Source organism: Nyctibius grandis, chromosome 12, assembly GCF_013368605.1.
Source record: "Nyctibius grandis isolate bNycGra1 chromosome 12, bNycGra1.pri, whole genome shotgun sequence".
Classification (NCBI taxonomy): domain Eukaryota; kingdom Metazoa; phylum Chordata; class Aves; order Nyctibiiformes; family Nyctibiidae; genus Nyctibius; species Nyctibius grandis.
Genome location: NC_090669.1, coordinates 1,825,734 through 1,853,689, shown reverse-complemented (window position 1 = coordinate 1,853,689; position 27,956 = coordinate 1,825,734). Strand labels below are relative to the sequence as shown.

The following is a 27,956-nucleotide window of genomic DNA, read 5'->3' as shown; positions in this document are numbered from 1 at the left end:
CTCCCAGCCCAAGCTGTAACCGCTGACGTTCAGCGGCACATTTTACATCACCTCCCCGCAGCTTCGACCCCTGAAACGGGGAAACAGTGACAATGTGCGCACTCACCGTGATTTAACGTCACGGCCACCTCGCGCTGGGCGCAGGGCAGAGAAGAGCTGGCCCGTGTGACAGGCCAGCAGCATCCCCCTAGGAGCAGCTTTAGCCTGGAGCTGCCGGGTCACCCCAAAGCAAGCAGCCAGTGAGCACACACGTTAATCCATTATTATTTATTAGCTGTACAGCAGTATATTCTCCTTCCCAGCTTTCAAACCCCATTACATATTTTATAACAGTATTTTTTTCTTTTTTTTCCCCATGTTGGCTTCCTAAAATAATGAAAAATATCACACAGTACAGCTAAGTACAAAAATGCATCAACCTAGAGTCTGATAGCTAAACTGATAGCTCTCTTAAAAGCGATACATAGAAGAAAAATTTGTTTGAAATCAGCAAGACTGAGGCTCTATAAAAAGCTTACATATTTTAACATGTGACAGTTCATATACAGGCATCAGTTGTATTTCACATTATTCCTTTTTTTTTTTTTTGTCTTTAGAGATCCAAAATTGTGTAATTACTGACCTATTAAAATTTCCTGGCCCAGGTTTTAAGGGCTGCAGTGACCCACTTATAAGTCACCGCTTCTGCCTTAACATAGGATTCATAAACACAAAATACAACTACAAGATAGAGCAAAGAAAACGTAGTCGTGAAGTTATAACTCAAAAAGAAGGTTAATTATACATGGTTCAAATGCCAGTTTTGTGTGCTTCAAAACCAGATTTCAGGTGGGGGTTCCTCTTGTTCTGCAAGCAATGGTCTGGGTATGTTTCTTCTCTACATAATTGGTTATCAACAGCTTTTCCAACATTTACACTCATCAATTCTCTTGTCACTTAGTTCGAAAGGAATTAAAATACCGGGGTTTCTTTAAACTGCATTTTTGCATACCTCTTAATTAATGGAAAAAGATTAAAATGTAAAAAAAAAAAAAAAAAGTTATTTACAAGCTTGACCATTACAGAAATGCTTTGCAGAAAGCAAAGCATATTAAGGACAGAAACCAGTTGGAGCATGCCAAAAACTACCGTGTGCAGCCGACTTGGAGAACCGGAGCTAGTCAGTGGGGAAAAGCAAAAAACAAAAACATTTTAAAAGTCTAGAACCCTCCCAAGTCTGCATTTACAGTTAAAAACACTACTGGGAGAAGGAGGCTCAAGGACTCTGGGAAGTGGAAGGGCAAGTCCGGAGTGGTTTACCACATACTCTAAGTCAAGGCTTCCGCTTGTGTGTATTAAAACTTGGTGCATGTAAACACGGCCCTTGGACCAGCTTTACGATGCAGTTCAGAGCAAAACTAAATCAAGCATCTCCCGGGAAACCCTCAAGGACTCCCAAAGTATTTCCTAATGTCCACGATCCTGTAATGCTAACATAAAACAGCAAGTTCTAGTTAAATCACATCCTAACATCATTTGGAAGTTGCATTTCCCAGTATGTTTGGTAAAATGGTCTAAAATGATGCATTTCCCAAAGCCAAGAAAAAAAAAAAAAGGTAAAAGGAAAAATAGATTTGAGCCGCTTAAACACAGCCCAGGCCAGTTCAGTCAGCCAGCGTGGTCTTCCTCCATCACCGGTCCATCATGCTGAGAATCATCTCAGGAGTGAGGTCTCCATTGGGAGCTTCCACTACAGCAGGCTGAGCTTCCTCCTCTTCCTCTACCGTTTCTGCATCAGGCTCTTTCTTTACTTCAACTATAATATTTTCAATTTCACCAGTGTTCTGGTCTTCAACCTGAATGATTGCTGCAGCTAGAAGGGCAGAAAACAAAGAGGGATGGGGGGAAAGGACAGATTTTTTACTGGTTCCACAGCTGGCCTGCATGCCTCACCAGAAAACTTTCCAGTAGACACTTAAGACTCTTCCATGGAAAGAGATGGGGCCCACAACGCACATTCCCACATTAGTGGGGAGCAATTCAACCTGCCTCATTCATCCAAGGATCAAGCATCTACTTTCTTGCCCCAGGATGAAGATGTGCTACCACTGCAACAGATCCAGTACGCCTTTCGATATCAAGGCTTTATTGGAACAAAGGATTTTGTAGAGCAATCAACAAACAAGACCCCATCGATGTATGGGCGTAAGGCAAAGCTTCAAACTCAGGGGAATCGAGTGATGCTACGGATGAATCCACCATAAAATTGTTGGGGGCAATCCCAAGCACAAACACAGGCTGGGCAGAGAAAGGATTGAGAGCAGCCCTGAGGAGAAGGACTGGGGGGTGATGGGTGACGAGAAGCTCACCATGAGCCGGCAACGTGCGCTGGCAGCCCAGAAAGCCACCCGTGTCCTGGGCTGCATCCCCAGCAGCGTGGCCAGCAGGGCGAGGGAGGGGATTCTGCCCCTCTGCTCCGCTCTCGGGAGACCCCCCCTGCAGTGCTGCGTCCAGCTCTGGGGCCCAACAGCAGAAGGACACGGAGCTGTTGGAGCGAGTCCAGAGGAGGCCACGGAGATGCTCAGAGGGCTGGAGCCCCTCTGCTCTGGAGACAGGCTGAGAGAGCTGGGGCTGTTCAGCCTGGAGAAGAGAAGGCTCCGGGGAGACCTTCTAGCACCTTCCAGTGCCTGAACGGGCTACAGGAAAGCTGGAGAGGGGCTTTTGACAAGGGCATGGAGTGACAGGACAAGGAGGAATGGTTTTAAACTGAAAGAGGGGAGATTGAGATGAGATGTGAGGAAGGAATTCTTTGCTGTGAGGGTGGTGAGACCCTGGCCCAGGTTGCCCAGAGAAGCTGTGGCTGCCCCCTCCCTGGCAGTGTTCAAGGGCAGGTTGGATGGGGCTTGGAGCAACCTGGTCTGGGGGAAGGTGTCCCTGCCCATGGCAGGAGGGTTGGGACTAGATGGGCTTTAAGGTCCCTTCCACCCCAAACCAGTCTGTGATTCTATAACATGCTTCCACAGGCTGTAATTCTAGGAAGGACACAGGCCACACTTGTAGCGGTGAGCAGACAGGGCAGCCATTACCCCTTGAAGGAACAAATCTGCCCGTCCTGCTTTGTTCCCACATTGTGGGCAGTTACCGACGTCTGTTCTTAGGGAGAAAACTGCAGGATTGAAACTACATCTGCACTGATGCTGCGCTCAGAGCGACAGGCCTGAAGCCTGTTCGTTTGTGGCAACCCAAGAGTTTACACAGGTAAGAACACCACGGTGATGGTACCGACAGTTGCTTTGCCAGGGAGTGTATCACAGCAGGGACACTGTACGTGGTGCACAAAGAAGTGAGCAGTTTGCACATCAGTGAATTGGAGTAATACTAAAGAAAAAAAATAATGTCCTCTCCTTTTAGGACAGTCTGGGGCAGCTATGCTCCCTCCTGACCAGGAATCCCTTGCAACAAATAGGTGAGTTCTTAGCAAAGTAGAGACAAATGCAGTTACCTGCTTTTAAAATCAGCTCACCCGAGGGGAACAGTTCTACAAGAACCACCAAATCAAGGAAAAAGCAGCTCAAGCAAGCAGTGTAACATGAGCTTCAAACAGTGACTTACGCTGGGATTGTTTTGGTTGGGTGGCAGCTTTGCCTGGTGGTCTTCCTCTTCGTTTCTTACTGGGAGGTGGCGCAGGAGCCTCTTGCTCGACTTCTGGTTCGGCCTCAATTTCTACTGCTGTCTCCTCCTCATCTTCATTATCATCCAGATCTGGTTCAGCATTTTCCTCTGTAAGAAACATTGTATCAGGTAAGTCTTCAATTTAAACCAGAACAAAACACACCCACCTACGGAGAGCCACCATCAAATCCTCATCCAAAAGGAGTCAACTCTGATGAGAAAGGCAGCAAACAAGAAGCTGGTGGCACAGACTGTTGGTCTGTTACCGTCACATTAGAAAGAACAAGTTGTCCTTCAGAAAGGAAAAGGAAACATAATTGTGTTAGATTAAGCGATAAAAGCTCCTCTGCACATCCACAAAGCAGCTCAGAGAGACTATGGCAGGAGGGGGACCAAATAACACACTGCTGGGCTACTTGCAGGCTCATCAGAGGAGCCATCAGCCCATCAAAGTCCCACCTGCACAACAGAGGAGCACAGGGGTGCACAATGGAAGGTGGGAACCCAAACCAAGGACTTGTCCATCCTGTCTGGGCCACTCCCAGGAGAGCCATCAGCCCCAGTGCCCAGGTGTGAAACCCACCACGGTGAGTCACGGGAGCAGCTCTCCAGATCCCCTTTCAGACTAAGGGGTGTGGGACACACAATGGGATGCAGGGGGAAGGCAGTTTTGGATCACACAGGACTACTTAGGGGATGCTTAGGGGAGTGCCTGAGGTGATTTGGAGAGGAGTAAGTGTTGGAAAATAGAGCTGCAAGAGGACAAAAGGGGCCAGTTGCACGTAAATAGTGGTAGCAGCCACTACAGTATCTCTAGGAAACACCAGAGCTCAAGAGGGACCCAAGAGCAAGTCTCCCAGCCCTCAAGAAATGGCAATGCCATACTGCAGTCTTTCTCTGTTAAGCAGACTGGAAACCAGTGTAGCAGCTCCCAGACACTGGGACTTCTGTCCAAGACCTCAAAATCTCAAATTGAATGGGACAGAACCACACAAAACTGGAGTGTTCTTACACGTTATGGGTGAACACAGCCCTGCAGAGCACTCACCATGCTTTCCAGGGCCACCAACATACAGTTTACCAACCAGCGACCAAGAGGATCTTCCCAAAGACCCCTCTTCAGAGGCCAGACAGGTCTAACACAGTATATTTTACAAGGCCCTGTCTACTCACAGGATTTTTGATGGCACCTCCCATTCACACCACCTCTTTGCACCTCATTGCACTGTGGAGCTGACTCCAATCCAACAGTCCTCATGGCAAGCTGTGGGGTATTTGCAACTTTTATGTTGTTAACTGAGGTTATTGCCCTACACTTTATTCTTCAGAACACTCCTTAGTTACTAGGTTAGCACGACTGGGTTTATCTGACTAAAGGGGAAAAAAAAAACCCCAAACTGTCCCTTACATACACTGAGGCACGTATTCTACACAGTCACACAAGGAATATTCCCCAAGCCAAATTTCTTTCATTTATTGGATTTCTTCTCAGCAAGGGTCATTAGCCATTGGAAGGGGCTGCCCAGGGAGGTGGTGGAGTCACCATCTCTGGAGGGGTTTAAGAAAAGCCTGGACATGGCACTTAGTGCCCTGGTCTAGTTGACATGGTGGTGTCAGGGCAATGGTTGGACTCGATGATCCCAGAGGGCTCTTCCAACCTCATTGATTCTGTGATTCTGTGTGTGATTCTCAGGTCCCACCTTTTTAGAGCTTCTTCACATTTCCCCTCTCAACTCAATGAGTATCAACTAACTGTCTGCCTAATTTGGGGCAGATGGGAGACAGAACTATCATTTGCTATTTGATATTTCTCCCCTTTGCACAAGATGGGTCTGTCTGGTCACACCTTTGCTCACCATTTTTAAATATTTAGCAGTTGCTGAAACTCATGAAACTGCACATTTAGAGATAAGAACAAGACTGAGTAATGTAATTCTCCAAGCACGCGGTTAGGACCTCGTTCTTACTGCTACTCAGCTCACATTAGTCAATTCTTCATGTCTATCAAGTGACTCCTGAGGAAGTCAACCCAGCCTGAGGCTGAAGGCATTCTCAGTCATGGAGTCTAATCCGTAATCACAGAATCAACCAGGTTGGAAGAGCCCTCTGGGATCATCGAGTCCATCCATTGCCCTGACACCACCACGTCAACTAGACCAGGGCACTAAGTGCCATGGCCAGGCTTTTCTTAAACACCTCCAGAGATGTAGCCGAAGATGAGCATCAGACAATGCTCACCAGTTCATCTAACAAGCATGACTCTTGACCAGCTTCTTCAGAAACTGTTTTGAACCCCAGACCGTATCAACCGAATAAAATCTGTTTTTCACAATGGGCTACACTCAAGGGAAGCCTAAAAATCAGATGTTAAAAATGAGACACTACAGAAACCCAGGTTGTGAATTACCTTCCGTCCAGGCAGTTGTTTTACTCTTTCTGCCGCCAAGATCTTTTCTTGTTTTAAATGAACTAGTTACACATGCCTCAAGTTGTGCCAGGGGAGGTTTCGATTGGAGATCACGAAAAGTTTCTTCCCCAAAGGGTTGTCAAGCACTGGCACGGGCTGCCCAGGGCAGTGGTGGAGTCCCCATCCCTGGAGGGATTTAAAAGCCGTGTAGATGTGGTGCTGAGGGACATGGGTTAGCAGTGGGCTTGGCAGGGCTGGGTTAATGGTTGGACTCGATGATCTTAAAGGTCCTTCCCAACCAAAACGATTCTGTGATTCTACTGAACTGATTGCAACACACTTTTTTCAAATATCTACACAACCATGAATTGAAGCACTTGTTTCTACAGCGTTTTTGCAGCCAAGGTTTGCCCAAGCAAGCTGACCGTACTCAGCTCATTTCCTATAAAACCCCTTTGCCACATAAAAATTTCAGCTACACTTTCTCTAGCCAGAGAGTTCCCCTGTTCTCCCAAACCACACTCCTTGATTAATTACAGAAAGCACTTTCTAATCAGCACAGCTGTCTTTGCAGAATCACCTTTGGTCTTGAAACTCCACCTGGCTTTTCCTGCTGAAGATATGACTAAGTTTTCCCTCCACCAGGACGGAGGACTATGACTGAGTTGTTCCTTCACAGGTAATACCACAGTGAAGGTGATCATTATCTGCTGCAACAGTTTGTCTTCTCCCTGTTCTGGAGAAGCTTACAGACAGTATCCACCCTATTATGAACCGCACCTAACCCATCTTCTGGCATGGTGGCCAGGAAGTCAGAGCCCCTCAAAAGCCATCTTCTCAACAGCAGCATACATGCAAACACACCCGTGAAGACACAGAACCACAGAATCACAGAATCAATCAGGTTGGAAGAGCCCTCTGGGATCATCCAGTCCAACCGTTGCCCTGACACCACCATGTCAACTAGACCAGGGCACTAAGTGCCATGTCCAGGCTTTTCTTAAACCCCTCCAGAGATGGTGACTCCACCACTTCCCTGGGCAGCCCCTTCCAATGTCTAATGACCCTTTCTGAGAAGAAATGCTTCCTAATGTCCAACCTGAACCTCCCCTGGCAAACCTTGAGGCTATGTCCTCTTGTCCTATCACTAGTTGCCTGGGAAGACACCACCAGCTCCTTTAATTGTCTCAGTAGGCCCTTCACAACAGCCCACAGATGGCCAGCGCTATCTCCACCATTCTCTTGGATGCTGCCAGCCCTCCTCACGGAAGCAGCCAAGCTATTAAGCATCAGGGCTGTCTGGACATGCCACATGCTCTCCAGCAGAGGTGAAGCAGAAGCACGTGCCATTTCATAGCAGCGCCCCACAGAAACACACAGTTTTCTTTTGGGACACTGAAACATCACCAGAGAACTTCCCACACAGAGGAGAGGCAGCACAGCCTAGGCAAGGGGCATCACACAGGGTTTGTTCAACTGCTCAGCCTTGGCACAGGCCTGGGACAGCAGGATCCATACCATCCCTCACAGGCAGTCACCTCTGTACGATCGTTTTTTGCTCACCAACTAGATAAAAGCCTTCCAAGTGTCAGAGCAAACCTGCAGAACAGACAAACTAACAGCTAACAAACAGTGAATCACAGGCCTGTAATTCCCAGAACGTACTGAGCCGTTTCTTACCACTATCAGAGGAATCTTCTTTCTTAGACCGCATCTTTCTCTTTCGGCCACGTTTGCCCTTCTTTGTCTCTCCTCCATTCTCTCCTTCCCCACCATCTAGGCCGGAGCAGTTATCAGCATGTCTGGCCATTGTGTTCTACTCAGTGGAAGAGAAAAAATACAACAAAAATTACAACGTGCATTGAATTCAAGATCAGATATTCTGGTTCTGTATTTTCAAACACATTGCTGGTAACTTATGGGTTTGTGTTTTTTTTTTTTTTTAAGGAAGACTATTCAGGGGAAATGGGTAAATTTCATTAACTTTATGAATAAAAGTTGTATTTTCACATTGCTTATGATACATGCTAGTCCTAATTCTAAATTATACCAGGTCTCCCCCTCTCTTCTCCTCTCAGAAAGAAGTGCTCTATTTAAAAGCTCCTTATTGTGCCCTGTTCCTCACCCACCTTTCCTGGTAAAGGTGCTCCCCTCCCCTTGGCTAAAAAGCCTCATTCCACCCCAAAACCCCACCAATTCCAACCAGTAGATTCCCTTACCCTGCGAGTGAACGTTTTGCCACACTTGGAACAGACAAAGGCAGCAGGGACAAAATTGGGATCGTGGTATCGTTTGAAGTGCATATCGAGGAGCTGTTTCTGCCGGAAGGTTTTATCACAATGGCTACAGGCATAAGGCTTTTCTCCAGTATGGGTCCGTTTGTGCATGACCATGTGCCGCTCCTGAGAGAGGGACAAGCAAGACAGGATAAGTGACTTGAGAACTCAGACATGTGGATATAGAAGAGCGCATTTTCAGCTAAAAGGAGGCCAAAACTTTTTCCTTAATATCAAGGAAAGGATGATTCCACAGGGATGTGAGAACATCTTGATTGATGGCATATTGAGATCTAGCTACTTCCATCCTATATGGACTCCTACCCCTTTGCCAGCAGATACAGCGAGGTTGTGACTCAGAGGGACTCTCTGCAAGGGAGCAGCTACACCATCAAGAAGCAAAGGCCACTGAACTTTCCTTCACACCCTTTAAAACATTTAGAGACCTAATTTCATCTTCACAGCTGGTCAAACTTAACAGCTAAGCTTTCCACCTCGTATTTTTAGCTCCTGTTCCAATGCTCACTTGGGGTGCCAGTCCCACCAGCTTACCTGTCTGCATGCGTAATCGCACTGGTCACACTTGAAGCGCTTCTCGTTCTTGTGAGACTTTTGATGCTGTATGAGGGCATACCGCTCGTGAAAGACGGCGTCGCAGTAGCGACACTTCTTGCCCTGCTCGATGTAGGAATGCTGCTTTCGCAAGTGGACACCTAAGAGCAAAAGAACCGAAAGCTTTAATCACCATGGCTCAAACATGAAAGACTAGCCTAGAGTCCCCTTAGTGATCTCCCTCCACGTACTCTTGAGCTCAGGCCAAAAAAGTGAAATAGTTCATTTAGGATTCTACCAAAAACCTAAAAGACTCTCAATTAAAAACGACGAGAACAATTTCTAAACAGAAATGTCTTGCAGAAAAAAAAAATCCATCAAGTTTTTCCACAGGATTCTAGACTTGGTTATCAGCAATCTGTGCTGACATAGTACACTTGCATTTGATACCATATAATTGTCAAAAACTGAAGTGTCTTGTGGACTGGGGTGTTTAAGACTACTCCAAATTGCCTGGATACAGCTAGAAGCCAGGTAATACACTGGGAGAAACAGGATTTTCTGCAGGATTAGAAGAAAGAGTGACAGAGCTAGAAGGCAACAGGGATACCAGCAGATAATCCCCAACAGAGGTTTTAGTCACTTCTTTAAAATCCTCCAATGAAGAGCATACTGCAGCTGCATGAGGTAGCTTAGAGTATACTAAAGCATGATTAGAAGAAAAATTCTTCATAGCTAACATCAGGTTTTCCTCTGTTGTAAATGAGCTTGTTTGCTCCTCACATCAACGGACTGCCATCCTCTCAAACTGCAGCACTTTACACTCGTCGTTACTGGAAGGGAGCCTGCCTTCCCATTACTGGGGCAATATTCTGGTTACAGACAGAAAGTTCTGCCAAATCCTGCCTTCTTGCTTCTCCTCAGCTGCTCTGGGCGTGATATTATTTTTCACCTTCTTGTAGAACATAAAAGAGAGCTTGCCTTCTGGAATCACGCTGAGTACTGCTCACTAGGTCAAGACTCTCCTACTGCAAGGACTGAAGGCTTTTGTGACGACTCAGGCTCTCCCACCCTGTCTGTGGCACACAGCTCCACATCCTGGAAAATTAAACTATTTGGTCTAACTCAAACCTTTTAAGCTCGATGAAAATATCTGTGTGTGCAACTTAATGGTCTCCAATGTGCAGGAGGTCAAGCCAAGTGACCTTTTGGTTTTTCAGACTCTAATCCATATGCAGTTGTAATCTCAGCCCAAGTTCAATAAATGCCTCGCCTCTATGGGCCTGAAAACAGTAACTTGCCTTGTACGTTTGAAAAACATGCTCCATGTTCAAATAATTAAAAGAAACTGAAAATTCTTATAGTTTGCAGCAGCTATTGTGCATTACCAGCCACAAATCTAAGCCTGTGCTTCATGTTGTACTGTTATCAAAACTTTTAGGTTAAAAGAGTCAGCAGTTGGGTTATGTGAACTCTAATTCTGGGGAAGGGTTTTGCAGAATCTTCATCAAATCACTTCTGTGAGACACGTACCCAAGTCACTCTTTCTCGCTATAACAGTATCACAGTGAGGACAGTGAAATTTGGCCACGTTCTCTGTGTGCTTCTGCAAAATATGCATCTTCATGGTCCCACTCTGAGTGAAGCGAGCATGGCAGATGTAACACTCGTATGGCTTCTCTCCTGCAGCAGCACAAGGAAAAAAACAGCACAAGTGCTTTTATTACAAAGAAATCTCACCAAGAAGCCCCACACAAAACAATCTCCCAGGAACTTGCAACAGAGAGCTAGTTGATAGAAACAGTAACTCTAGAAAGAGCTCATGATGTCTTTCCCTTGCAGTTTTAGCTCCAGTACGGATCTTTCTACAAACAGACTTGAGTTCAATCTTTAAGCAAATGAGTTAAATTATTCTCCTTACCCCGAGAAACACACGGAAGACCTACAGGCAGGCTGCCAGAAGACAGCAAGTGGCATCAGATTTTTGGGGGCTGGGGGTTCTCAATGTTCATATATACATGCAAGAGTATCTTTTTCCTTCAATTTTAGCAATATGATTAACTTGGCACTCTGGAAACAGTCTGTGCTAAAAAATGGTTACTTCTATTGAAGAAAAACTTTAGGATCTTTACGAACTAACATGCATGAGATGCTTTTGCAACTATACTCAAGCACGAAACTGTAAAAGGCTATAAAGTTCAACTGGAAGTGGAACTTCTGCTCACACTAGAAGAAGTGCCTGTATTTTATCACCTCGCAATCAAACTGCAAGTCAGAATCCTCCAAGCTCATTTCTCAGTGCAGTAATTACTATCAGGTTATGAATCTATTAGCACTTACAAATCATGGTGCGTTCTCTTTGGCTACGGACTTTATAAAGGTTTTCTATTAAACTACAAAACAGTATTTCTTTTGCTGTTTAAGAACGTTAGCTCACATTGTGCACAGTCTCAGCACTCTGACACTAAAACATAACCACCACCCTAAAAAACCACGGCATCAGTACCAGAGTGGGTCCTCATGTGCCTCTTCAGTTTGTAGGTATCCCTGCTGGCATAGCTGCACAAGCTGCACTGGAACGGACGCTCTCCGGTGTGAGAACGAATGTGGCGTTTCAATTTGCTAACCTGGAAGTCAAGAGCAAGACTGAAGTTAGCACAGATGAGCAGGTCAGATCGCCAGAAGTACAAGAAATCAGCCCAGAGCTTAAGGTAGTCTTTATTTTGCCACTAAACCAAACAAGCACCTTTCAATGCCATTTTTACACCGCATGTAGCCACTCACTCCTGCCTACTTCACCTCCCAACCTCATTCCCAGTCTGATGCTTGTTCCCCCCTTCAGTGCAGTCTGGTTTAGAGTCTTGTGCTCACCTTCCTGTTATCAACTATCTCGGCATCTGAAGGACACGCTAAAATTTGGACGTATCCTGGAGAGACACTAGAAAGTGTTCTGGGAAAGCACGCACCCAAGGAACATTGCAGAGGGTTAGTGTCCCATGTACAGTATATTTTTCTCCACAGGGTGCTTTCCTGGGTCCTCTCCAGTTACTTTGAGAGGGATAATAAATCACTTTCTTGCTAAGGACAACAAAAATGTAGTCCTGCAATCAACAGAGTGATTTAATTCCTTTCCTCTCCTGCTTTTATCTAGAAGGCACGAACCCAGCTTTTAAAGGTCAGCACGAACACAAATGTTAAGGCATTTTCTGCTCAAACATGACCACGCTGCACAATCACCAACCTACATCTACAAAATGCAGCACAAGCTCACATAAGGATCCATTTGGTTATTCTTTCCCAATTCATACCACGAAAACCACTGCAACACAATTTCTTCAGCACTCAAACCACAGGGCCTGGAATTACAGCACTGCAGCCACAGTAGGGGGAGGAAAAAAAGGCTGAAACCTCTACTCAGCCTTTCCCACTGTAGCCTTCTCCCACTGCACACAGCTGATTTTTTTTAAATTACGTTGCTCATCATCTTGCCCAAATTTCCTACCACAGTATAAAAGCTGTCCTGTAGCACAAGCAGCAATACTGCATAGGGGAGAGCATTCAAGGACGCTTAATTTGCTTGAGCAAATGAGACAATCACCCGATATTAGCAAAGCTGCTTTTCACCAGCATTGAGGCAAAGGCTCATTAATTTTGGTTGCAGTGACCTTAATGGCATAAACAGATAACGTTCAGAATGCACACTGGTAAAACAAGAAGGTGCCTCTAGTCTGAGAGCACATCCTACTGCAGCAGGAGACGGCTGCCTCCTTCAACATGGAGCACGCTTCGATTCCTGCCATCGGCTTAAAGGCCAAATAATTTAAGAAACAGTTACAACAACTATTGTCTCCAAAGAGGAAATGGGTATCACCTAGGATTTCTGTGCATAGAGGCTCTCAAACTGTCTTCTCATTAACTGAGGAAACTCCACCATTAGCTTCCAAGAGCAGATCTGATTTATAATTTTTTTTTTTTTGCTCAGAGCCTTTTAAACAAATGGCCAAAGAGGAAATGCCTAAGAGCAGAGTTTATAACAGAGGGTGAACAAGCTTTGAAGCGTACAAGGAAGCTTGTTCAGTGCTGTAACAATTAACTCACATACCTCCACGCTGGCATAATCACACATCGAACATTTGAAGGGTTTCTCATGGGTATGTTTGTAGCGGCGATGCCGAACCAACTCTCCACTGGTCACAAAGGCCATGTCGCAGTCTGGGCACTTGTGAGGGCGAGTACCTAATCGTTTGCAGCAGAACAGGAAGATGATGACATTCAGATTTTGTGACAAAAAGAAAATATGGGACAGTTTGTGTTGTTGTTTTGGGGTTTTAAGTGAATTAGCAACATTATTTTCATGTCCTGAAAGATCAGAGTAGCAAACAGTACACAAGAGTCACAACTTTTGATCAATAACTAACAGACTGAAGATTGTAGATAATCGATATCCTTTCAATGAGGAAACAGACTCCCTTATTTTTGTATCACTTGGTTATTTACAAATTTCAAACCATCCAGTTAGACATAATGTAGGTAGGCAGAGAAAACGAGGGATGACACTTTTTTTTTGGCAGTTGTTGCTGTTGTTTATTTTTTCCTTTTTTTTTGTGGGTTTTTGTTTGTTTCTTTGGGTTTTTTTTTTGTTTGTTTGTTTTTTGTGTGGTTTTTTTTTTTCATTTTATTTTCAGCTCCCTTCTGTTTAGCTCCAGCCTTATTCTCATCTTACTTTACTGGAAGCAGCAGCGGCAACATAAAGCTTAGAACACAACTACTAATGCCCAAGACAAATGGAACATTTTCTACAACTTTGGGTAATTTCAGATCAAGCCCAGGACTGGCTTTATACCTATGTACAGGATGAGCTTTGCACCTGACCTGGCCAGGCAGAAAACTGTGTTCAAATGAGAAATGAACAGCAGCACTGCCTAGTTTCTTCTTTTTTAGCTTATTCTGCAAGAGGAATTAAGACAGATTCAAGATAGATCCACCCTGTTGTTGTATCTGTTCTAACCACAGAGCAGATCCTACAAAAACAACGTCCCCAAAAGCAAGAGTACCTGTGTGAGTGTTGAGGTGGTTCCTCAGCAACGTGACTGTCCGGAAAGCCCTGCCACAGAGGTGGCACTTATGTGGTCTTTCATCAGTGTGGCTTTTCATGTGGCGGTCCAAGTTGGAACGACGCGGACAAGTGTAACTGCACAGTTCGCACTGGAATGTCTTCTTTACACCTAGCCAGGAAGGAAACCATCTTTACTCTTGACAGCACTTTGGTTTACTGCATAATACGAGATCAGCAAGGAAAAGATTCTTGGAGGTGTAACTACTACAAGGAACCTTCATGTACCATTAAATCCCACTGCATATCCTTAGGAACAGTCGTTGCTGATGGCTGCTTGGCTTCGGTTCTCCCGAGTACGCCAGCACTCAACGTTCCTTCGCCACTCTAAAAAGGGTTCCTCAATTTACAGCTGTCAAACATACCTATGGCTGTGTTTTGCACCAGCTACCCTCCCCAACAATGGGTTAGGAAAAACCCACAGAACTAATTATACTGTTGGTCTCTGATGTAAACCACATGTACACAAACTTACATACATATTACAGAAAAGAGAAGAACCCTTTTGATTGTAGTTATATGAGAATACTAACGCCGCAGCGGCACGCTCAAGGAAAAGGAGCTCATTTATACCCTAGATAGAGGAGATGGGAGGTTGGCCCCAGAAACAACAGAGCTCAGCGCTCTTACATGAAGCGTGACATAGTGCACACCAGCTTTACTCCCACTTGCATCTACTCAATCATTTCTATCATATTGCAAGGTCCCACCATAACAAACACATTTTCAAAATCCGCCTGCAGATGAGGAGCTTACCTTTCTTTTTAATTTTTGTTGGTTTAGGTGGCTTCATATTGCCCACCACCTTTTCTGCATTGACCTCAGACAACAAACCTTCCTGCTGCTCCTCTTCAAAGTCATACACAGAGACATCCACATCTTTGCCTTCCTCGGTGTAGCGAAGCTTACTCTTTTTGTTTTTCTTTGTTTTTTTGGCTGGTGGCTGATAGTCTGGATCTTTTTGCCAACTGGGATCTTCCTGTGGCTGAAGTTCACCTTGTTCCAGTGTCTCCACCTCACCATTTGCACCCACTTTCACTACTTGGAAACCTTCTGGTAAAGGGAGGGTGTGACAGATCATGGGCTCTCCCTCTTGCAGGCCTCCTTTGGAAACCTCGTTTTCATAAGCTCCCTGAAGTTCTTCCACAGACGTGGTGGCAACAGGTACAGTCACTGGTACAGGTACTTGGACCAGCTGAAGCTCACCGAGGTTTATAGGCTGCTCTTCCATATTAACAACCTGAAGTGTTATGATCTGTGTGTCATCCACTGTAGCCTCCGTTTCTTGAGGCACTGCACCTTCCATTACTTCAGTCTTCATTTGAAGAAGAGCTGGATCCAGCTGTTCCATCATCACCATCTGCACACCACTGTTGACATCCTGCACTACTTCACCTCCATCTGCTTGGTTTGGGGGTATATGACAAGCATCGTCCTCCTGCCCACCTTCACGGCGTCTTTGATAGGTTTTTCTCTCTTTCCCCTTAATAAAAGTTTCCGATTCCTCCACAATAGCTTCGACCGCCTCACCTTCCATTTCACCTTCCTGCTGTAAAAACAAGAGAATGAATGCTGCACACCAGCCAGTGGATTTTAACAACTGCACAAACCCCACGGAGGGGTCTGAAAACAACTGGCTCAACAGCAGCAACGTATTTCAAGCATATTCAGAAAACAGGCTTTGAGAACCGTGGGTCTCCCCCAGCATATTGCTGCCATATTGCCACCAGAACGCTGCCTGAAGCGAGACCACTGTGCCCGTTTCTTGGAAAGGAAGGAACACAAAGAGGAGAGACGAAGTGAGATGCATGCTCCCATTTCTGAAAGACTACAAATCCCACAGGCACGCTGTACAGCAGTATTATTCCTTATTGAGCTTGTTTAGCCACTTCACATAGCTCAGCAATATCAGAGGCAGTCCCTGGCTATAAATTTTAAAGGCACAAAAATAACATATTTTTAAAAGTAAAAAGACAACCTTAAAGACAGGATGACATTTGGGAACAGCACAACTTTTCCAGGAAGAAAAAGCACTAAGAATTGAGCACAAGAACTTAAATCTCACTCGTTTCATGTCAAACAACTACTATTTCTCTAAACAACAGAATTAAAAAGACATAAGCAAGCTAGTCAAGTCTATTTCTTGTAAGCAGCCTGGAGTCCAACTCCTGCTCCCACTTCTGGGCACCGCCTGGCCCCCGAGCAGAGCAGAGGACGAGGCATGGTGCCCTCCTCGGGCCAAATGAGCTGCAGCAGGCAGACAAGGCTCAGGGAAAATTTTACTTCCATTTCAGTGATGTGAACTCTAGTGATTTCTCATGATATCTGGGTTAAATCAATCCACACAGGCATTAATAAACAATAGTGAAGCTCAGTATTTTGGTGGGCCTTAACTGTAACTCTGAAAATAGCTGCATACAAGCATAACATTGAGTTTTAATTCCTCCTCAGACCATCCAGCATTCATCTCCGCACTCAGGGTAAAATGTGAAAGCCCTGTATTCTCATTCTGCAGGAAGGTTGTTTCAAGAGTTAATAAGAGCTAAAAGAAATTATCATTTTGCAGCTTTTTCCCTAAATAAAAATAGTCAAAATCACAGTAAATGAGTATTTCATAAGTCTGCCTCTGTTTCAGGTGGTTTACTTTGGAAAAATGAAAGCAGATTCCACAACCACGTCACATACATCCCCTACATCAGCACCCAACTTATTATACCCCTCACTTAAGTTTTAAAAAGGTACCAAGGTCAATTTTACTGCTGAAATAAGTAACAAAAACACCAGTTTCCTTACAAACCTTGGGATAAAGCTCTGATTCCAATTCCAGATTTGATAAGAGACATCCCCATTTCCCTATCAGACTGACTGGCCTCTCAGGCCAGCTAACGGAATCTATTTAACCTGTCTTGTGAACTCAACACTTAAATCTCACTTTTTAATATCTAGACTTAATCTTAATCATTTGTGAAATACACAGGCTTATATACATAAACACGAAACACAGATGTCAGTCTTCATTAGCTTTAAAAATTACAAGACATGTAGTTGTTATGATTTTTAGAGAGTCCTTGTTTTCACTCTACTGCCTGTTCTGTTGTGAGAACAATACAGCTCGTATTATTCTTCAGCCTGCTCAGACTAGGGACATCTAGTAATGTGCAGCCTCGATATTCACTATGTCGCAGGCAGCAGCGGTCTGCAGAGGGCACCAGATACCCAGAAATACTGACATATGGCTTCAGCTGCGCTCCCCGCAGGGATCCGGCCTCGCCTTTCCTTTACCACCCATCAGCTTTTCAAGTCAGAGCAAATCCATATGGACAAACAGCTGAAGTACACAAGATGATGTAAGTACTGAACAGGAGCCAGCAGGCAATCGGAACGGAGCGCTGGTCTTTGGCCTACAGCGACTGCGAAACAATCGGAGCAAATTGTTTTTCAATTGTCTCAAATATTTGCAGAAAGAGAGAGAGAAGGAGAAGCCTCTTCAGGTGACCAAAAGTCTCTGAGCAAGAAAAGGAAGGACAGAGCTAAGCAAAATATAAGAATATGGTAAATGGCTGGGGGGGCTTAATAACAAAAGATTTAAGATGGAGGGGGAAAAAAAAAGACAGGAGCCCATCTGCAGAGCTAGTGCAATTCCACTTTGGTGCCTTGCAGAGGAACAGAGCAGGGGTGAGCAACCTTGACACAAACACACACAGCTCTGGGCAGCCCAGGTGGGGCTCTCGTAAGGACCTTCGCATTAACTGCCAATATCAAAGCTGGTAACAAGAGTGCTAAGTCACCTGAGAGCAAGCCAACAGGCCAAGACGTGCCAGTGTCCTGCAGAAGCAGGTCCTCCAGGAAAGCTTCACCTCCCAGATTTGCAAACCAGAAAAATCCTGTGTTCACCAAGGAACAGGTCACTCGTACGTGAAGACTTTGGCTCATGGCTCATGTAGTCGGGAAGGTTTGCCAGCCTAGGAAGGCAGGCTTACGCCGAGACCAAACGCTGGCAGGCAAGACTTTGTTCAAAGGACGCTCACGACGAGGGGTGCACGCTCAGCTCGAGGGTAAGAGATTCAGTAAATTAATCTGAAAATGACTGTTTTTAAACCAGGCTCTTGCCACCACGGGACATGTGACAGTATTTTAAAGAAAACGACAAACCACTCCAGGTTATATTAACAATGTACCATAAAAACACAGAAATATACAGGAGTCTCAGCTCATGTCTCGGCCAGCTCAAAGATCTTGCCAAGCTGCCAAGATTCCTCCCAAGAAAGTGTGGATTTTCAGATTAAAATACTTCTACAGCCAGGGGAACAGAGGACGGCCTCTAAACTTCAGCGAGAAAAGGAGGCCAGGCAAAATGGACGGGCTGTCTCCTATTCAACAAAGCTCTCTGGAGAGACTCTCCATCCTTTGCTGTGCTGAGCTCTGCGCTGTCTGGCCATTTCACTTCTCAACCATTTTGACTTGAAGTATTTGCTAGCTTTTTTCCTTTCTCTTTTTTTTTTTTTAAACTTAATCCTCCTTTTTCACAAAGGGGCTTTTAGAGGAAAGTTTTAAATATGTTGGAAGAGTCACCAGAAGATACCATCAACTCACTGGATGTGATCCTGCAGCTTGCTGAGGATTTTCCATTTCTACTAATTTTAGTAGAAGCAGATCTTCCTCAACTTTTTACAGATTTACACTCCTAAAAATTACCCAGCCAAGTTCTGAGAAAAAGGTTCCGATATCTCAGAGAACATGTGTCATTTGCTGTGACTAAGACCATTATAGCTGAACACTAGGAATAAAAACTGCTGAACATATTTTGTCTTAGCATTCTCCCCACCTTTTATTTCTGGCTTTTATCCTGAGCTCTCTTCCTATCACTTACTGTACCTTATACCAATAGCTTAGTTCCCTAATGACTGAATCTAAAAAGGAAAACAAAGCAGCGGGTTAACAGAAGGTGATTTGGTAAATCAAGACTGAAAAAAAAAAACAAAACAAAAGGGAAGGGCTTCCAGAATAAGGAGAGTGACCAAGGAAAGCCCAAAGAGCATCTGAAATCACCACCACGATTCCCATGGAACAGGTCAAGCTGGTCTTTACACACACACTCGCTCAACGGGCCCTGCCAACACCCATGGGAGACACTGCGTCACTAAACAGCTCAGTGCACTGTCACAATCCCATTAGCCAGGTAAGAAGCTGTGACGTCCAAGCAGCCCTAAGCTTTCTCAAATGACTGATGGCCAGCTCATCTAAGAAACTGAAACAAGCAGAAATAAGATGGTGTATGACTTTGATACAACTGGCACCTTGTTCCAACGCAAGAAATTAAAAGGTTGCTTGAGAGAAAGTAATTTAAAGCCCACTAGCCCTATTGCCTGCAGCACAGGAGAACGTCCCAGCCAAACTGCAACACATTTTGCCATCCTAGGCCCCTTCCAAAAGCCTCACACCTAACCAGCAAGGCACTTCTCTTGAAGATATAAACTCTTTTAATATTGAGGAATATGATTTAAGAACACTTCCAGTACAGCAAGGCTGATAAAACTCACCACATCAACCCAAAAAGACTGATACAGCATTCAATTAATGCAATCCCATGAAATCTTAATTGTAGAAGCACTAAAGACAACTCGCTGTAGATGTACAAACCCAGAGACAGAAGTTTATACATTAGGACAGCTAGTGCCACTGCATGTTTTTCTAGCTGGGTTATTTATAACAAAGGTACTGTCACAAAAAGGTATTTGCCTGCCTCTCAGCCAACATTAAAAAAAAAAACAAACACACCAAACCCTGAACTGCATCAAGTTTCATGGACCAAATATTTAATTTCTGCCAAACAAGGCACAGGCTAATTAAAAACTGTTGGACATTCAAAACAACTGAAAAGCAGATTTAGTGCTGTTAATATACAGTTCACTTGAGTAAAAAAAAAAATAAATTAAAAATCAATAGAAACAATGAAGCCAAATGCTGTCAATAAATTTTTGGCATTCATGAAATAATTAAAATATCAGCAGCTATATTAGTGCGAGCAAGAATAACCCCTGTGCAACACATTCTCAGACTTTGAACTCAAGTCACTCCACATAAACAACCCACTCCAAAATTGTCATGGCTTTGACACTTGTGGATCAGCCAATGATCAAAACTGATCCAGGAGTGGAAGTGAAGCATTATGTTAAAACAGGGCAGACTTACATTTCTCCTACATACCCTGTAAACTTTTGAAAGCTGAAACATGAATAAGCAAAAACTTCACATAAGAGTCTACAGTTCTGCAGCATTTCTGCTACCTAAAGCAAGAGAAAGATTTTTATAAAGTGCATCCAACAGGTCTCATGGCCACATGGTCATTTTTTCCCTTTTTTTCTGCTTGCAGTCAACATGTACGTCTAGGTAAGAGTTTAAGAACATTAGCAGATGCAAAGCAATTGCAGGAGTGCTTGGCCATTCTCCTTATCCATCATGAAACAGCCATATCTTTCTTCTGAAAAGCCTCCCACTAAGCATAACACAGCTTAACAAGTAGGCAGCCTTTGCATTTCCTCCAGCAGGGCTCCCCTGGTAAGCGATGAACATGGCAGGAACGTACATACACAAACCACAAAGCATTAATATTATTCACTACACTTGCTCCCAACCTCCTGGGCATATCAGTACTACCCCCAGACAGGCAACAAATGCAGAATATGAGCTAGGTGCGTGTGTGACCTCTTCTCCAAGCTCCCCTCTCTCCGTTTAAAAGCCTGCCAATTCTTGTTCTCCACACAGTGTGGCACTAGAATCAAAAAAATCCTGACACAATCGGGAAAGTGGTAGGAAGATGCCTGAAGAGCTCTGTGTAGGGCCACTCACCTCCAAGAGAAGTTTGCTAGCCTGGGCTCAGCACTTCCCGAACACGGCTAGAAAGCTTTTGAGCTCAAGGTGGTTCTAGGAGTTCAGCCATGGTGCTACACTCAAGAGGCTCAGGTGGATCCACACAGGCTAGCTGTGCATAAAGCCAAAGACCCCCAGGTTATCCAGAACTCCCATTATATACATAGACACTGAAATTTCATAACTGAAATACATCATACAAGAGTCCCAAGGCTCTTGTCCATTTCTGTTGCTAATTGCCAACAGAAATATAGAAGATTAATAGGGGTAGAGTTACTTAAGCATCCAATTATAAATAAAAGCTGTACAACAGCTTAAGAATGTTGTGTTGAATTCTTTAGGAACAGGTGAAAGAGGGAATCGACTTTATCCTCTCTTGTCTTTTAAAGATAAGCCTAGGAATGTGAAACTACTTGCCAAAGCTCACAAAACTTCAAGGAACAGGTAGCATCCCGTGAACAACTTGGGAGAGGATATTTTCACAGTGCTATCACATGCAAAACATAAGATTTACTACCAACAGCAGAAACTAGAAAGCTGGAGTCCCAAGTTTCCTTTATTAAGTAATTTTCTCATGCTGGCAACTTAAAGCTTTTGTTTGCCTACTGCATTAAATTCCACCTCCACAGGTTATGACTGTTACACCCATCTCCGGCTGTTTTTTCATTCCCTCCTTGCCACTTACAACACCGGCACTGTAAAAAAAAAAAAAATTAAATATACTGCTTCACAAACATCTATTACAGCTTTAAATTAAAAAAAAAGAGGCAGTCTCATTAATTCATGATTAAGCAATTACTTTGAGAAATATCTTAGCATCTCAGAGTAAGGAAAAGCAAGAAACCTCGATTGAACTGAAGAGCAACAGAACTTCACCACAGGTTAATAAATGCTTCTGTTTTTTCTATGTATGAAAAGGGGCCTGTCAATGTCAAGAGGCCCCAAGAAATACACAAAAAAAAGCTACAGGAACAACAGCTGCAATTGCAAACTTGTAGTTGTAGAAGGATGGTTTCCTAAGTACTGACTCTGCAAAGGATCAGATGCAGACAGCTTTGATAGCGTCTGAAGTCCTGTTGGCAGCTACCTAACCATCGGTGCTGGAAGGCTGGCCTCCCTAAATAGGGCAGGGAGGAGAGTATATTCTTCCAGAGAGTGACTTAAAGCTTTTAAGTGGATCCCTACACCAAGCCACCATCTAGAGGAACCCACCTTTCTCCCCATTAACCAGACAGGACACCAGATTCTTCACTTTCATAATGGTTTCATAATCCCTGTAAGACAGGAAAACACAGCACTGCTGCTCTCTCCCCTTTTCCCTCACTTCGCACTGACAGAACAGTTCACCCACCATAAAGAACCTGATGGAGAACTAATTTCTGCTGAAAACTAATGCAGGGAGAAACAGTTAATTATGTCAGAACATTTTCAGTTCCTGATCTGATCCCCCCCACGAATGCTTGTGCAGACAGAGGTAAGGGAGCAGGTTAAGAGCACCAGGGCCACCTTAAGCAGCAGTGCCAGCTTACAGCTCCAAGCAAACCACAGCACCAAGAGCCCTGGATCCCAGGAGCTAGGTGGCTACACTGAGCTGTATCCCTCCACTTTGTGCCATCCACCAGTACACACCCCCATGAAACTGCTTTCTCTGCAACCCTCTGGGTCACAGCCAGTTTCTGGGCACCTTCCTGTTTAAAGTCAATAGCATTTAACTGCGATCAAACCCACACACTACTGTTATATTCAATTAGTTGTTAATTGTGAACCAAAGTTACCTTTTACTTACACGTATGTGAGGGCAGCATGCTTTGGGCCAGATGTTATCAAAAGCAATCTTTACCTTTTACCCTTATGGAGTCCCAAAAGCACAGCCAAGCCATCTCCCTGGCTACAGGACATTCATTACCCACAGCTAGCTTGGTGTAGAACTAGAACCAAAATGCATCCCATGACCTTTCTACAACTACCTCCAGCCTTGTTTTTTTTTTCCCCTCCCCTTTTCCTTTTTCTCCTCTCCTTCTGTAACCAACAAAGTAATCCTTCCTACTTGCTGCTCTTGCCCAGGGATCTTACCAGAGCTCTTTCAAACGTTCATCATGTGTCATGAAATAATTCAAAGTGATGAGAACCTCGAGCCAGCACTGACCCCTATTTTTCCATCAGCAAGCAGCACACACCTGTGGTTTTCTGCAGTTACTCAGGATAAAGTTAACCTGTTACTTTGAATCAAGAACTCAGATTAAAGCATGTGCAAGACATGAAAACAGAGCATGTATCCAGGGTCCTCCAGCAAGACAGAAGGAAATGCAATTCTGTATCTTTCCTCAGCTGTCTGCAGAACAAGCTCCCTCTTAATCCTTGCACCTGACAGTGGCAAAAGGCCCCAGAAGCGTGGCTCTTCCACAACTAACACTGTTAATTCTGCCTTAACAAGCTGCAGCCTACAGTGAAGAGGAAAGCATAACACAGTAATGTCAACTGCTTCAAACTGGCATTGTGAAGAAAAATCATAATAATTTTTAAAAAATAAATCACTGCAGTTACTGCCAACAAATCCCACACATATTCAAGTCACTTGGGCTATGACAAACTTTTAACTCGATACAGTAAGCCTTAATGAAGAGGGCAGTCTGGGAGAAGCATTTCAGCTTTACTTCTGGAAGTACCATTTTTTTCCTTGTTTTTCCTTTAGATTTGGAGAATTAAAATTCTATTGAGTGGGGAAAATTTTAGTAAATATTCTTGTTCTTAAACCTTGTTCCATTCTTCCATAATTTCCGCTTCCATTACTATATAATATTCTTCTAAATTTTAGTTTTAACTTTTCCTTATTTCTTCCAGTAAGTGCTAGTGCAGCCTCACTAGATGACACTAGCTTTTTAGTCATAGAACTCCCTCGTGAAAGTGGGGACATGTGAATTAAACATTTCCATATCAACCATTTCTTTGGAAATGTTTCCCTTTTTAAGAAAGGTGTTTGCTAACATGACAGTTCATTTCAGAAGGACAAACGTGCAATTTTATCAGGTGTAAACCACAAAGATCTATACTTTAAAAGTAGCTGTCCCAGAGGAATTAATTTTCAGCTGATGCTGGATCATAAAAATAATCAGTCCCTCCCTTTTTGCAGTTCTCCATAATATAACTGATGAAGCAGCTCACAAAAGAGCACTGGAATACTTGAAGGTAATAAACTGAGAACAGTGGGAAAATATTCCAGGTTAAAACAGCCTGTAAAACCCATTTCCACAAAAAGTAAAGTCTAATATTACAGGTAGATATTGGAAAAGGTTAATAATTTTATCAACAAGTATTTGGGGTCATTTTTCCCCTCAGACATTAATTTAGGCTTTCATTCAGGCTATTAGCAAAAAAAAGGCATTTCTTCAAAATCAATCTGACCAGAGCAGGATTCTTTGGCCATCTGATACAGTGTTGAAAAGAGACCAGTGCAACAAGCTTCATGGCATTCTGGAGACTTCATAGTAAGTAAGGTACAAGCAGTTTGGTTTTGTTTTCCTCTAAGGCTTCGTCTGGATGAACAAGTATTCAAGAACAAAATTTTGTGGAACAGCTATTCCTTTTATCTTTGCACAAGTACTCATTAATTAGATGATACTCTGCCTGGACAAGGGAGTTCAGGCTTCAAATTAGAGGAGCACGAAATGCTCATCCCTGGGATGGTACCGTGGGTCCTACCCCCTGAACAACAGCTGCCCATACAGGAACTCTTAGTCACCTCACAAATTACACCCTGCTGCATGCAAAGGACAACTGAAGTCAGGGCTGGTTAGCTTAATGTCAGGCTGTCAGATGGAAAGGTGTAGCTTACTGTTGTTGCAGCAGGGACAGGAAATTCCAGGAGTTTTGAAAACACTTATGGCAGAAGGGTGGTGGACATGACAAACTCCTGGAGTCTAAATTAAGTCATCTTTTCTTTTGAACTACAGAGCACAGAAATATTCATCCGGATTAATAAATGTTAGAACACATGTAAACAATTAAACCCAGGTGAGCCCTAGACAGTGGTCCTCATGCTGAAGTTTTAAGGAGTTTAATCCATTTTATACACACATCTAGTTCATTTGGACTGGTATTTCAAATAGTCTTATACACCAAGCCCTAGAAGTGCCTTTACAATCAACCTTCAGAGCAGATGAAGCAAAAAAAAAAATTCCCACAAAGGCACCTGACCTTGGAGGAAAAAAACCCCTTTCCACCAGGATTAAGGCTTCATCTTCAAACACACTAACTCTGTCAGGGAAGCCATCCCTGCCTGTAAAGTGCCCACTCGTTCCCTCCCACATCACCCCAACTATTCCTCGTGTTAGCGCAAGCGTTTCTAAGACTGCAGCTAACTGGTCAGGAAACTAACCCAGGCCAGAACTCACCCAGCCAAAAAGATACTTATTTCCATCCAGACCAGGTCTCTGGTGTGCCCAAACACTCACACCAGCCAAAAGAGAAGCACGGCAAGAGGGTTTCTTCCAGCACAGTGTAAGCTTTAAGTGTTCAGGGAACTACTGCCTCAGCATGGAACGCATACCACACTTTAAAACCCCTTAATTTACATTTATGTTCTTGACGCTTCTGCACTTCTGCCTGGACTGATTTGTTCTCTTCATGCTGGCTATTCTTCATGCAGCTCTTGAAGTCAGAACACACTCTGGAACAGAACAGATGAGTCGTACTAGTGAAACTACATAAAAGAGAAAGGGAAAAGAAGGGGAGGGGGGAAAGCACCATTTGAATGTTTAATGCTCATTTAACAGAAAATGTGTAGTCCTACACCTCTAAGAACAATAGCACTGATAACTGCTTGAGGACCCCTTTACTTATCAAAAAAGCCTCAAACAAAACCAAACGAGTATTTTAATTGGCCAGGAAGAATTACTTTTTACCAGGAAGAATGAACTCATTTTACAAATTCCTCTCTCCACCCTCTTCTCAAATTCTTTAGCATTTATGGTTCTTAGAACCTAAAAGCCTGTACACCTCATGACAAATTAAGAACACAATATGACATTTTAGAGCTGCTTATGCCTACTTGAGATGTCCTTTTCCTCCTGTGCTGTGGAATACCAAATCCCACCACAGTAGCAGTTTGTACTGTTAAAGGGGTGTAAATTAAAGTATAACCTGTTACATACCATCAACACAGCAACTAACGCTATCAATAAAGTAACAAAATCAGCTCTAACAGACTTCTAACCTTGTTACTGTGAGGAAGAACAGTCTCAGCTCGTTGAAGAGTTGCAAAGCTACCTTTGTTACCCTAATCAATTAAGGGCTTAAAATAGTCACATTTACAGAACTAAAATATTTACAGGACAGCACATTATTTCTCATCTGTAATCCTTTTCAGCCCTCAGTGTGCATACATGCTAAAAACCCTGGGAACAGCAAGCAACTGCACAGGAGTAATTCTAAAGCAAGGCACATACTCTTGCTGCACTCAGCGATGCGGGCCAAGCAGTGCTGAATTTCACACTAGTTCTACGCCCTTTGAATTTAAGTACTTTCCCCCCCTCAATTCTTCTGTAATTTATTTAGTACAAGGCACTCAAGTCTGGGTTCTGGCTGCATTTTTTCCTTGGCAAGTCTATTTTTAATTGTTAATCAGCTTGAAAGAGCACTACTGATAAGAAGTTTGTTGGAGGTGTGGATGCTCAGTGATAGCAAGGTTTTAGAAAAGCATTTGGAATTGATCTCTTTATTTAACACTTACTCTGTAAAAAATCACATATGCTATACCCGTTCACTGACCAGAAAAGGGGATGCTCAGAGGATAGGTGGGGTGTGCTCCACTGCTAAGGGCACATGAAGACTGCTGACGCAAGCTGCATCCTTGCCAGGTTCTGCGCTGACGAGAGCTTGCGCACAGCGGTAGGAATATAAAATAATTACTGTTAGTAGCTGAGTTTTTATTCCTGACTTGTGACCCTGGAGAAGATTGCTATTTCCTAAAACTTAAGAACTTGTAAATTAACACAGAAAAGCCTCAAGAGCGAAGGACTTCTCGATTCAGAAGACACTGGATGCAAAGCAAACACCTCCCACGTGGAACTGCATCATCTCAGAAGTTTTGTCACTGGATGAGACACACCAGGACTCTTCAACAGAGCACATTTAATGGCATGGGAGCATCCTTTTATCTGATGCTATTCTTTTAACTTTGGTTTTCCCAAAATTTTGAGTTGAGAAATAGTTTTCTTCCAATTTTCAAAACCCAATCTTCTGCTTGGCAAATGACTTAACAGTGGAGAGATCTGTTTTGAATAAAGATTGTACCCAACCTCTTAGTAGGGGAAAAGAGAAACTAAACAACAATAATGGTAGTTCTCTTCCACACTACAGAAAACACAAATTCAGAACAGCTTACAGGGATATCTGCAGATTACAACTGATGGTGGGTTAATGCAAAGCACAACCATCACCCTTCTTTCTTCGCAAGGTATGGACTCTGCTTAAGGAAAGAGCTTACTGGAGTTTTTTGAAGAGATGTTTTGAAGTAAGCAGCTCAGACACTGCTCAAGGAACATCAGCCTCCTAATGTACAATCCAAGGAGCAAAGTCTCCCAGCACTGCAAACATACGTACTTCAAAAACGCAGGGCATGCTTGATCCACTCCTTGGTAATGTCCCAGAGGGAAGAAAAGCCACTCCTACCCTCCCTTACTGGAAAGATAGCCTACTTCTGTTACACTAACCAGAATATTTTCTGGCATAAAATACCCTGCATGAATTCACATTCCAATCAGATCTTTGACATATGGGCAAGGTTTGATAAACTTGAAGGAAAACAGGGATAAGCTGGAAATTTAAGTGCTCCACATGTCCATTTTTGAGCTTAGTACACTGACATACACTGGGAAGAGCCCATCAGAGGGCTGCCAGAATGACGAGGTGGCCAGAGTGCAAGACCTACAAGAGCAGACAGACACAGTTAGCTGTGAGAAGGCTAAGGGGAGATCTTGCTACTCCTACTGGGAGAGCAAAGAGAAGATGAAACCACACTCTCAGAGGTGCACAGTGAAAGGACAAGATGCAACAGGCAAGTGGCAACAATGAGAGTGTCAAACATTGG

At 43.8% G+C, this 27,956-nt stretch overlaps 1 protein-coding gene across 9 annotated transcripts in view; it reads right to left on the bottom strand.

The window, feature by feature from the left end:
* Window positions 1-252: 252 nt before the first annotated feature.
* The window catches only part of CTCF (CCCTC-binding factor), a 37,440-nt gene continuing 9,736 nt past the window's right edge, over window positions 253-27,956 (bottom strand). For 2 of the 9 annotated variants that reach the window (XM_068411435.1, XM_068411436.1), the window contains 11 exons: window positions 25,441-25,535; window positions 14,756-15,548; window positions 13,941-14,111; window positions 12,989-13,122; window positions 11,393-11,513; window positions 10,420-10,569; window positions 8,887-9,047; window positions 8,278-8,460; window positions 7,739-7,874; window positions 3,592-3,759; window positions 253-1,852 (listed from right to left, as the gene is read on the bottom strand). In XM_068411435.1, the coding sequence (XP_068267536.1) occupies window positions 1,671-1,852; window positions 3,592-3,759; window positions 7,739-7,874; window positions 8,278-8,460; window positions 8,887-9,047; window positions 10,420-10,569; window positions 11,393-11,513; window positions 12,989-13,122; window positions 13,941-14,111; window positions 14,756-15,548; window positions 25,441-25,494 (2,253 nt within the window). In that variant the 5' untranslated portion in view covers window positions 25,495-25,535 and the 3' untranslated portion in view covers window positions 253-1,670. Of the gene's footprint in view, window positions 1,853-3,591; window positions 3,760-7,738; window positions 7,875-8,277; window positions 8,461-8,886; window positions 9,048-10,419; window positions 10,570-11,392; window positions 11,514-12,988; window positions 13,123-13,940; window positions 14,112-14,755; window positions 15,549-25,260; window positions 25,569-27,956 lie in introns of all 9 variants that reach the window. The other 7 variants (XM_068411441.1, XM_068411442.1, XM_068411439.1 and 4 more) reach the window with 6 other exon arrangements.